Source organism: Rattus norvegicus, chromosome 17, assembly GCF_021556685.1.
Source record: "Rattus norvegicus strain SHRSP/BbbUtx chromosome 17, alternate assembly SHRSP_T2T, whole genome shotgun sequence".
Classification (NCBI taxonomy): Eukaryota; Metazoa; Chordata; class Mammalia; order Rodentia; family Muridae; genus Rattus; species Rattus norvegicus.
The window spans coordinates 36,200,801-36,213,627 of NC_141550.1; the positions used below are offsets into that span (position 1 = coordinate 36,200,801).

Genomic DNA, 12,827 nt, shown 5'->3' on the forward strand with positions numbered 1-12,827 from the left:
CTTTTCTGGTCCTACATCACTGCTCTAGACCAACTGACTTAAATCAACCTAATGAAACTCTCAGTCTCAGCCTAAAGTGAACAATACTAACAGATGTGTGTCTTATATTGTCTTGGGAACTTGTCTCAAACCAAATGATAAAAAGTCTTTGTAAAAAGAAAAGCATGCTAATGTTAAGTTTTTGCCTTTATATTATTGATAATATATTTAAGCAAACTGAATATATATACATGTACATATACAATAACTAATGAGAAAAGAGACCATGAAATTGAAAGAAAGCATGGATAGTTACATGGGAAGGTTTTAGAAAAGGATGTGGATACAAAATGACATAAATATATTATAAATTCAAAAATAAATATAAATTTATTTCTGAATTTGTAACAACTAAATTCATTTTATGAAATGTAAAACAAAAAAGGGTAACACATCTAAACCGATATATCTCTTCAGTAAGTACTACAAGCTGTGTGTGCTTATGAAGTATAAACTAAAATCATGAAATCATCATGTTCTTTGAAATATTGAGATGCTGTGAATTTTGACAAGAGTTTGATTTTGACTTTAAATATTTGGCTAATAACTTTTGCCAAATAATTTTTCCAATGTACTTATTTGGGGCATGTGAGATTAGCTATTTCCTACACCTCAGTCTTTAAAAATTCCTCTCTTTAGTTATGATATTTCAAATTCCATCTATTAAAAATTCTGTAGTCTCACAGATTTTTGATATTGTTTTGTGTTTTGGTTTGTGTTTTCCTGCTTTTGTTTTTTGGAGGACTTGCACATATTCATTTTCACATGTATGTATCTGATTTATATGTGCATGTATACATCTTCTCATGCATGTGTGATGTTGGAGGCCTGAGGTTTATGTCAAGAATCATCTTTAAAGAGACACCGCCGGACCCTGAAGGAAACAGACCGGATAAACAGTTCTCTGCACCCAAATCCCGTGGGAGGGAGAGCTAAACCTTCAGAGAGGCAGACAAGCCTGGGAAACCAGAAGAGACTGCTCCCTGCACACACATCTCGGACGCCAGAGGAAAAAGCCAAAGACCATCTGGAACCCTGGTGCACTGAAGCTCCCGGAAGGGGCGGCACAGGTCTTCCTGGTTGCTGCCTCTGCAGAGAGCCCCTGGGCAGCACCCCACGAGCGAACCTGAGCCTCGGGACCACAGGTAAGACCAAATTTTCTGCTGCAAGAAAGCTGCCTGGTGAGCTTGGGACACACGGAAGCAGAATTTCTCTAGGACCGGGCACGTTCTGTGTTTACCGGAAGTCCCACACCCGCGGATCCCGGCCCGCAGCAGCTCTCTGCTCCCAGACCCGGTGAGAGAGAGACCCAACCGCCTGGTCAGGTGGGCACTCCTGAGGCTGCAGAGCGGAAGAGACCACCAACACTGCTCACCCCTGCCCACATCCCTGGCCCAAGAGGAAACTGTATAAGGCCTCTGGGCTCCTGTAGGAGAGGGCCCAGGAGCGGCAGGACCCCTGCCAGAGACACCGCCGGACCCTGAAGGAAACAGACCGGATAAACAGTTCTCTGCACCCAAATCCCATGGGAGGGAGAGCTAAACCTTCAGAGAGGCAGACAAGCCTGGGAAACCAGAAGAGACTGCTCCCTGCACACACATCTCGGACGCCAGAGGAAAAAGCCAAAGACCATCTGGAACCCTGGTGCACTGAAGCTCCCGGAAGGGGTGGCAGAGGTCTTCCTGGTTGCTGCCTCTGCAGAGAGCCCCTGGGCAGCACCCCACGAGCAAACCTGAGCCTCGGGACCACAGGTAAGACAAAATTTTCTGCTGCAAGAAAGCTGCCTGGTGAACTCAAGACACAGGCCCACAGGAACAGCTGAAGACCTGTAGAGAGGAAAAACTACACTCCCGAAAGCAGAACACTCTGTCCCCAGAACTGACTGAAAGAGAGGAAAACAGGTCTACAGCACTCCTGACACACAGGCTTATAGGACAGTCTAGCCACTGTCAGAAATAGCAGAACAAAGTAACACTAGAGATAATCTGATGGCGAGGGGCAAGCGCAGGAACCCAAGCAACAGAAACCAAGACTACATGCCATCATCGGAGCACAATTCTCCCACCAAAACAAACATGGAATATCCAAACACACCAGAAAAGCAAGATCTAGTTTCAAAATCATATTTGATCATGATGCTGGAGGACTTCAAGAAAGACATGAACACACTTAGGGAAACACAGGAAAACATTAATAAACAAGTAGACGCCTACAGAGAGGAATCGCAAAAATCCCTGAAAGAATTCCAGGAAAACACAATCAAACAGTTGAAGGAATTAAAAATGGAAATAGAAGCAATCAAGAAAGAACACATGGAAACAACCCTGGATATAGAAAACCAAAAGAAGAGACAAGGAGCTGTAGATACAAGCTTCACCAACAGAATACAAGAGATGGAAGAGAGAATCTCAGGAGCAGAAGATTCCATAGAAATCATTGACTCAACTGTCAAAGATAATGTAAAGCGGAAAAAGCTACTGGTCCAAAACATACAGGAAATCCAGGACTCAATGAGAAGATCAAACCTAAGGATAATAGGTATAGAAGAGAGTGAAGACTCCCAGCTCAAAGGACCAGTAAATATCTTCAACAAAATCACAGAAGAAAACTTCCCTAACCTAAAAAAAGAGATACCCATAGACATACAAGAAGCCTACAGAACTCCAAATAGATTGGACCAGAAAAGAAACACCTCCCGTCACATAATTGTCAAAACACCAAACGCACAAAATAAAGAAAGAATATTAAAAGCAGTAAGGGAAAAAGGTCAAGTAACATATAAAGGGAGACCTATCAGAATCACACCAGACTTCTCGCCAGAAACTATGAAGGCCAGAAGATCCTGGACTGATGTCATACAGACACTAGGAGAACACAAATGCCAGCCCAGGTTACTGTATCCTGCAAAACTCTCAATTAACATTGATGGAGAGACCAAGATATTCCATGACAAAACCAAATTTACACAATATGTTTCTACAAATCCAGCACTACAAAGGATAATAAATGGTAAAGCCCAACATAAGGAGGCAAGCTATACCCTAGAAGAAGCAAGAAACTAATCGTCTTGGCAACAAAACAAAGAGAATGAAAGCACACAAACATAACCTCACATCCAAATATGAATATAACGGGAAGCAATAATCACTAATCCTTAATATCTCTCAATATCAATGGCCTCAACTCCCCAATAAAAAGACATAGATTAACAAACTGGATACGCAACGAGGACCCTGCATTCTGCTGCCTACAGGAAACACACCTCAGAGACAAAGACAGACAGTACCTCAGAGTGAAAGGCTGGAAAACAACTTTCCAAGCAAATGGTCAGAAGAAGCAAGCTGGAGTAGCCATTCTAATATCAAATAAAATCAATTTTCAATTAAAAGTCATCAAAAAAGATAAGGAAGGACACTTCATATTCATCAAAGGAAAAATCAACCAAGATGAACTCTCAATCCTAAATATCTATGCCCCAAATACAAGGGCACCTACATACGTAAAAGAAACCTTACTAAAGCTCAAAACACACATTGCACCTCACACAATAATAGTGGGAGATTTCAACACCCCACTCTCATCAATGGACAGATCATGGAAACAGAAATTAAACAGTGATGTCGACAGACTAAGAGAAGTCATGAGCCAAATGGTCTTAACGGATATTTATAGAACATTCTATCCTAAAGCAAAAGGATATACCTTCTTCTCAGCTCCTCATGGTACTTTCTCCAAAATTGACCATATAATTGGTCAAAAAACGGGCCTCAACAGGTACAGAAAGATAGAAATAATCCCATGCGTGCTATCGGACTACCACGGCCTAAAACTGGTCTTCAATAACAATAAGGGAAGAATGCCCACATATACGTGGAAATTGAACAATGCTCTACTCAATGATAACCTGGTCAAGGAAGAAATAAAGAAAGAAAGTAAAAACTTTTTAGAATTTAATGAAAATGAAGATACAACATACTCAAACTTATGGGACACAATGAAAGCTGTGCTAAGAGGAAAACTCATAGCGCTGAGTGCCTGCAGAAAGAAACAGGAAAGAGCATATGTCAGCAGCTTGACAGCACACCTAAAAGCTCTAGAACAAAAAGAAGCAAATACACCCAGGAGGAGTAGAAGGCAGGAAATAATCAAACTCAGAGCTGAAATCAACCAAGTAGAAACAAAAAGGACCATAGAAAGAATCAACAGAACCAAAAGTTGGTTCTTTGAGAAAATCAACAAGATAGATAAACCCTTAGCCAGACTAACGAGAGGACACAGAGAGTGCGTCCAAATTAACAACATCAGAAATGAAAAGGGAGACATAACTACAGATTCGGAGGAAATTCAAAAAATCATCAGATCTTACTATAAAAACCTATATTCAACAAAATTTGAAAATCTTCAGGAAATGGACAATTTCCTAGACAGATACCAGGTATCGAAGTTAAATCAGGAACAGATAAACCAGTTAAACAACCCCATAACTCCTAAGGAAATAGAAGCAGTCATTAAAGGTCTCCCAACCAAAAAGAGCCCAGGTCCAGACGGGTTTAGTGCAGAATTCTATCAAACCTTCATAGAAGACCTCATACCAATATTATCCAAACTATTCCACAAAATTGAAACAGATGGAGCACTACCGAATTCCTTCTACGAAGCCACAATTACTCTTATACCTAAACCACACAAAGACACAACAAAGAAAGAGAACTTCAGACCAATTTCCCTTATGAATATCGACGCAAAAATACTCAATAAAATTCTGGGAAACCGAATTCAAGAGCCCATCAAAACAATCATCCACCATGATCAAGTAGGCTTCATCCCAGGCATGCAGGGATGGTTTAATATATGGAAAACCATCAACGTGATCCATTATATAAACAAACTGAAAGAACAGAACCACATGATCATTTCATTAGATGCTGAGAAAGCATTTGACAAAATTCAACACCCCTTCATGATAGAAGTCCTGGAAAGAATAGGAATTCAAGGCCCATACCTAAACATAGTAAAAGCCATATACAGCAAACCAGTTGCTAACATTAAACTAAATGGAGAGAAACTTGAAGCAATCCCACTAAAATCAGGGACTAGACAAGGCTGCCCACTCTCTCCCTACTTATTCAATATAGTTCTTGAAGTTCTAGCCAGAGCAATCAGACAACAAAAGGAGATCAAAGGGATACAGATCGGAAAAGAAGAGGTCAAAATATCACTATTTGCAGATGACATGATAGTATATTTAAGTGATCCCAAAAGTTCCACCAGAGAACTACTAAAGCTGATAAACTACTTCAGCAAAGTGGCTAGGTATAAAATTAACTCAAATAAATCAGTTGCCTTCCTCTATACAAAAGAGAAACAAGCCGAGAAAGAAATTAGGGAAACGACACCCTTCATAATAGACCCAAATAATATAAAGTACCTCGGTGTGACTTTAACCAAGCAAGTAAAAGATCTGTACAATAAGAACTTCAAGACACTGAGGAAAGAAATTGAAGAAGACCTCAGAAGATGGAAAGATCTCCAATGCTCATGGATTGGCAGGATCAATATAGTAAAAATGGCCATTTTACCAAAAGCAATCTACAGATTCAATGCAATCCCCATCAAAATACCAATCCAATTCTTCAAAGAGTTAGACAGAACAATTTGCAAATTCATCTGGAATAACAAAAAACCCAGGATAGCTAAAGCTATCCTCAACAATAAAAGGACTTCAGGGGGAATCACTATCCCTGAACTCAAGCAGTATTACAGAGCAATAGTGATAAAAACTGCATGGTATTGGTACAGAGACAGACAGATAGACCAATGGAATAGAATTGAAGACCCAGAAATGAACCCACACACCTATGGTCACTTGATTTTTGACAAAGGAGCCAAAACCATCCAATGGAAAAAAGATAGCATTTTCAGCAAATGGTGCTGGTTCAACTGGAGGGCAACATGTAGAAGAATGCAGATCGATCCATGCTTATCACCCTGTACAAAGCTTAAGTCCAAGTGGATCAAGGACCTCCACATCAAACCAGACACACTCAAACTAATAGAAGAAAAACTAGGGAAGCATCTGGAACACATGGGCACTGGAAAAAATTTCCTGAACAAAACACCAATGGCTTATGCTCTAAGATCAAGAATCGACAAATGGGATCTCATAAAACCGCAAAGCTTCTGTAAGGCAAAGGACACTGTGGTTAGGACAAAACGGCAACCAACAGATTGGGAAAAGATCTTTACCAATCCTACAACAGATAGAGGCCTTATATCCAAACTATACAAAGAACTCAAGAAGTTAGACCGCAGGGAAACAAATAACCCTATTAAAAAATGGGGTTCAGAGCTAAACAAAGAATTCACAGCTGAGGAATGCCGAATGGCTGAGAAACACCTAAAGAAATGTTCAACATCTTTAGTCATAAGGTAAATGCAAATCAAAACAACCCTGAGATTTCACCTCACACCAGTGCGATTGGCTAAGATCAAAAACTCAGGTGACAGCAGATGCTGGCGAGGATGTGGAGAAAGAGGAACACTCCTCCATTGTTGGTGGGGTTGCAGACTGGTAAAACCATTCTGGAAATCAGTCTGGAGTTTCCTCAGAAAATTGGACATTGAACTGCCTGAGGATCCAGCTATACCTCTCTTGGGCATATACCCAAAAGATGCCTCAACATATAAAAGAGACACGTGCTCCACTATGTTCATCGCAGCCTTATTTATAATAGCCAGAAAATGGAAAGAACCCAGATGCCCTTCAACAGAGGAATGGATACAGAAAATGTGGTACATCTACACAATGGAATATTACTCAGCTATCAAAAACAACGACTTTATGAAATTCGTAGGCAAATGGTTGGAACTGGAAAATATCATCCTGAGTGAGCTAACCCAATCACAGAAAGACATACATGGTATGCACTCATTGATAAGTGGCTATTAGCCCAAATGCTTGAATTACCCTAGATCCCTAGAACAAACGAAACTCAAGATGGATGATCAAAATGTGAATGCTTCACTCCTTCTTTAAATGAGGAAAAAGAATACCCTTGGCAGGGAAGGGAGAGGCAAAGATTAAAACAGAGACTGAAGGAACACCCATTCAGAGCCTGCCCCACATGTGGCCCATACATATACAGCCACCCAATTAGACAAGATGGATGAAGCAAAGAAGTGCAGACCGACAGGAGCCGGATGTAGATCGCTCCTGAGAGACACAGTCAGAATACAGCAAATACAGAGGCGAATGCCAGCAGCAAACCACTGAACTGAGAATAGGTCCCCTATTGAAGGAATCAGAGAAAGAACTGGAAGAGCTTGAAGGGGCTCGAGACCCCAAAAGTACAACAATGCCAAGCAACCAGAGCTTCCAGAGACTAAGCCACTACCTAAAGACTATACATGGACTGACCCTGGACTCTGACCCCATAGGTAGCAATGAATATCCTAGTAAGAGCACCAGTGGAAGGGGAAGCCCTGGGTCTTGCTAAGACTGAACCCCCAGTGAACTAGACCTTGGGGGGAGGGCGGTAATGGGGGGAGGGTTGGGAGGGGAACACCCATAAGGAAGGGGAGGGGGGAGGGGGATGTTTGCCCGGAAACCGTGAAAGGGAATAACACTCGAAATGTATATAAGAAATACTCAAGTTAATAAAAAAAAAAAAGAATCATCTTTAATAGATCATCCTCCTTATTCCCTGAATCATCTCAACTATAATCCCAATCTACCTGTAAGGCTAGTTTTTCTATCCAGCTTTCTCTAGGGATTCCCTGTCTCTGCCTCATAAGAAGTTTGGACTTGCCAAGGGCTTCAACCCCCACCAGGCTTTTGCTTAGATTCAGGAGATTGTAACTCTAGTCTTCATACTTTGTGGCAAACATTTTATGTACCACACCTCAGCTTGGTCCTGATATATTTATTCCTGAAAGTCTTCTGGGCACCATCCCTAATGCTTAAAAACCTTTTTAATGTGGTACATACTTGATTTTTCCTCTTGCAATGACAAATTACCAACGTTTTAGAGGTCTATCTGCCAAAAGTGCCTTGGTGATGTAATCAGCACAAATTACTGTCACAAATTTGAAAGGTACATGTGATCAGAGCAGAGGTCCTAGCACCTTGTCTTATCACAGGATCAAGGCTAGAGGACTTAGGTAATTTTCACTGTGGATGATGTTTATTCTCCCAAGCCAGCTCAAATGTACTAGATTGTGCAAGGGATAGCTGTGTCTAGACAAGGCCTCCCTAGACAGGGTGACGCTTATAACTTCACATGGATAGACCATGTAAGTGACTTTTTTCTTTATGGCAGGGGCACTCCTGACACTGCTATTGTCAAACCTGCTTCTGTGGGAGAAGGTGGCCTCTTTGCCCATGTGTGAAGCAATAAATGGGCAATGCCAGCTGACTCTTGAGAACTTGCTTAATCAGGCACATGGCATATCTAAAAAGACCAATAATCTCACTTCTGAAATATTCAATGAGTTTGTAAGTATCTTGCTAACTTCTGACTTCTCCAAAGAGGAGTTGTCAAACAATATCTGCACAGTACCTCAGCTCCATGGAGAAGCTCTATGATGTAAACATTATATAATATACCTACACAGGCACAAGGAGCTATGTGCTACCAAGACAAAAACCAGGAAAATGGGGCAGTTCAATAAATCTATAAATTAAGGGGGGAAAAGTCTTTAAGTGATTTTTTTCTAAAACAGATTTTGGTATTTCTAATTAATTTTTTCAATTAAAATATTTCCACAAAGCCCTAAAATCTGTGGCTGAGAACACTCTCTACAATTCCTCTTTTGGGTGCTGGGGGTCAGTTTCTGTCAGCATGTTTCACTTAGTGCAAAACAGATACCCAAGAAAGCAGAATGGTTGTAGGGGATGGCTTAAATTAGTCAGAACTAAAATGAGAGAAATAATGTAGAAGGAAAAAATCCATAGTGCCAATGAGCACCAGAAGAATGATAGCTTCTCAGAAATTCCCAAACTTGGGAGCCATTATAAGATGTGAGCTAATCACACTGAAGAAACTATTTTCCAACTGTAACCAGACCCTGCCTTATGGTGAAGGTGCTTTGAAGGCCAATATGTCTCCTCAAAGTCAGTTACGGTTGCAGCATAGACGAGAACTTCAAACAATAGTGAGCTTGCAATGCAAACCCCTCATATGTGCAATAAGTACATTTATGATGTCCTGTTTAATTACTAGGATTTCTTTCGTTCTTTAATCTTGAGTGGTAATATTTCTGTTTGTTAGGACCCCTCATAATTCATTAATCTTTACAATTGTGTTCATGATAAAATTTAAATAGTTGTTCTTTTAAGTAAAATATTTATAATAAAGTGCAGTGTCAGTAAATGTTAATAATATGTAAACTTTAAGTATATATCTGTATTTAGTTTTTCATTGTATAATATTTCTAAAAAATTATGCTTGATTTTTTTAATGACTGATTCTAATGTAATCAGCAAAGCACATTTTTGAATTTTTGTGGAAATTGCTTAACTGAAGGTCTAAAAACCCAGTGATGACTGAAATAACAGGAAGCCAAGGATTCCCAAAAACAGATATGTAATAAGGATGCCTTTAATATTCTAGGTAAGAACAGCATTAAAACACCAAATGCTTTTTAGTCTCCCTTTTTCCTTATTCTACTCAAATAACAACTCTTTAAAAAGTAGGCAAAAACAAGACAAGAATGAATCAGAGAAGTTAATAGACATAAATAGGAGGTGGAAAAGTGAGTTTATAGATCTCATACTAACTACACTAAAACCTCACTTTCCTCATTTCTAAATTTACATATTAATGTAGTGCTCTTCCTGTAGTAGTAACCATGGACCAAACATATCACTTAGCTGTTCATTGATTCATTGTCTCCGTCCCTCAATTTACTGAATTTTCTCATCATTTCAGGGAAGAGAGTATGCTTCAGGTCCAGTCTTATCAGACAAAATCCTCTGGCTATGCTACAAATATTCCCTCCGTGTACCATATAGAATGACACAAAGCCAGGTGGTTCAGGTGAGTGTAATTTTTTCGTCAAATCAACTGAAACAGTCTCCTGGCTCGTGCAAGCTGCAGATTGTTACTGGAAGAAGCAAAAACAAAACAAATGCAGCCCCCTAAAAAAAACCCCTGAGCAATCCAAGGGGGCAAAAATCAAAACTCTTATTTGATGTCTTCCCCTTGGTTTTTACAAGTACACTTTATAAAATATTGAATGTGTTTTACAGGAGGCAAATATGGCTTCTGATGCAAGGTTGCCATATTATAAACTTCTAAGTAGGAAATATTATATAACTCATTCTTTTCCTTGACATAACCAATTTTAATATTTAAGTTTAAAGTAATCAAATATATACATAAGTAGCACATATACTTAGTTTTCTTTAATGATTTTGTATATCCACTATGGATATTCTGTATGTTGGCTATGTACAGAGTGCACATAAGAAATTGTAAATTTGAGAGAAAGTGATGGAAGAGAATATCTATAAAGAGCTATTCCGTGTCTAGATACTCACAAAGCAGTATACTAACACTGTAACAAACAATTCTCAAGAAATTGTGTAATACAAGGTACAAACACTACACTAGGTATCATATGTAGTTCAATCTACATTTTTTACTTAATGTGATACTCAATGTTTTTGCCTAGCCTGAGGCCCTTTTGAACATGACCATAGGTATGTTGATTGGCCGGAACAATACCCTGATGCATGTAGTTGCAGAAATTGCTGATCTGGAGCCAATCCCTGATATTGGAGCTTTCATATCTAAACTCAGAGAGATAGCTGCAGAATTCATAAGGCTATCAACAGTACTAAAAGAAGTCAAGTCATTACTCAATCTGGTAAGTTCCTGCTTTTCACTACTTTGGTTTTCTCATTCATGAAAGCTGTGATCCTGGTAGAGACATTTGAAATCTCTCTCCTGGGAGAGTGTAATATAGGCCTAATCATAGATACTCTCATGCCTAAGGAGTTGTACACCACCCCAGCTTTCTCAAAGGTGTACTTAGCTGTACAACACTGGGCTCTCAGGAGATAGGAAAGTCTCCTTACAGTAGTTTGCGCACTACCCTTCCTGCACAGAGTGAACATCCCTTAAGATTTTGAAGATCTTATCATATCATCCCTGTTCGGTACACATCAAAACCACCAAGTGCAATCCTCATCGTTTCTGTGGCTTTGTTTCCTTATAATAGGTGGGAGGTAGATTTGGTTGAAAGCAAGAAAAAGAAAACGGTGAACTAACAAAATCAAGATGCACAAATGATACTTCAGAGATGACACCAAGGACACAGGAAGGTCCTTCCTGGGCGAGCTGACACTAGCTTCTCTTCTGTCCTTTGGTCAAACCCACATCTGCAGTCAAATAATAAGTTCTGTCTATTTTTGTGAGAACATATTCCATCTCAGATGAGCTCCATATCAAAGATATGTGTGGATCTTCTGTCTAGTTTATAGATAACTAACAAATCTACAAATCTATATTTGCCTGCTACAGAATCATGAAAATATATGTTTGACTGAATATTTCCTTTCCTAAATGTTCCTAAATCTTTATTCAACATTTTTTTTTTTGGAGCTGAGGACCGAACCCAGGGCCTTGTGCTTGCTAGGCAAGCGCTCTACCACCTAGCTAAATTCCCAACCCCTTTATTCAACATTTTAAGTAATACAGTAGACTAATACCTATTAGCATATTTAATAAGAGATTTTTTTTGGTGATTAGCTTCGTCTTGAATTTGAGGAAAATGAGGACTACCTTGCCTTATCTGGACTGCCATCCCTACGCCAGTTAAATAAATCCCATCGCCTTGTTTTCTACCATGCACTTCTCACCTGCCTGAATTATGATGGGAAAAGGATTGCCACTCATGTCAAGACCCTGAGATGTAATATGGTCCGCAGACAGTGCTAAGTCTCCATCCTATTTATTCTGAAATGCGCAGAAACAGATGGGATGCTATACTGTGGTGGGGACCCATTCCTGTAAACAGTTTGGTTAATTTTATACCTTTTCAGTGTGTGGTTATCAATAAAGGGACTCTTCTTGGACTATTAAAAGCTAATGCTTTAAAATATGTCTGAAAAGATTAATGGCAAGCATATTAAAAGCACTGAGATATTCCCATCAGAATCTGTCACGAGTTATATGTGTCTTTTGAAAATTAGTTGTGACACAACTCGACTCAAAAACATTGTGAGTTAATGCATGTCATACAGACCCTTGGTGTGAGATATTATTCTACCAAGAACATGAAAATCTTGGTATAATTTATGAAAACCAGCAGCAACCATGAGTCAATTTTCCCATGTCTTGAGGAAGAAAAAACTTGCAAGTATTGTGCACTTTACTATCCTTAAATTCCATGAACTTGTCAATCCAGAAAGTGTTAGCATCCAAGGAAGAAATGGTATCTCCACTGACTGTCTTCAGCCATGCTTGTCTGAGTTCTTTACACAACACCATCTTAGAACAGCTAATATTATCTCTACTTGGGTTTTACCAAAGCTCCTCTGGGCTCATTTGAACTTCATCTGGACACCGTTTAGTACTTTCCCCTCATCCTCTGATGCTTCTAATCACTTGCAAGTGTGACAATGTCAAATGGATGGAAATACAGAAGAAGAAGGTAAAGAAAGTTTGTAAGAACTACTCATATCTACCATCCTTACCAGAAGATTTCCATGTATGTAACATTGTCACAATTGGACAGAAGATTAGAAGATGGAAAATTCCTATACCATAGTCTGATGAGCCCCA

At 39.5% G+C, this 12,827-nt stretch overlaps 1 protein-coding gene across 1 annotated transcript; it reads left to right on the forward strand.

Annotated features, from left to right (window-relative positions):
* Positions 1 to 8,997: 8,997 nt before the first annotated feature.
* LOC148000131 (prolactin-like) lies at positions 8,998 to 11,981 on the forward strand. Its single transcript, XM_087591766.1, has 4 exons — positions 8,998 to 9,192; positions 9,969 to 10,076; positions 10,714 to 10,908; positions 11,793 to 11,981. The coding sequence occupies exons 1-4, from the start codon at positions 8,998 to 9,000 to the stop codon at positions 11,979 to 11,981; spliced, it is 687 nt and encodes a 228-aa protein (XP_087447892.1).
* Positions 11,982 to 12,827: the final 846 nt, after the last annotated feature.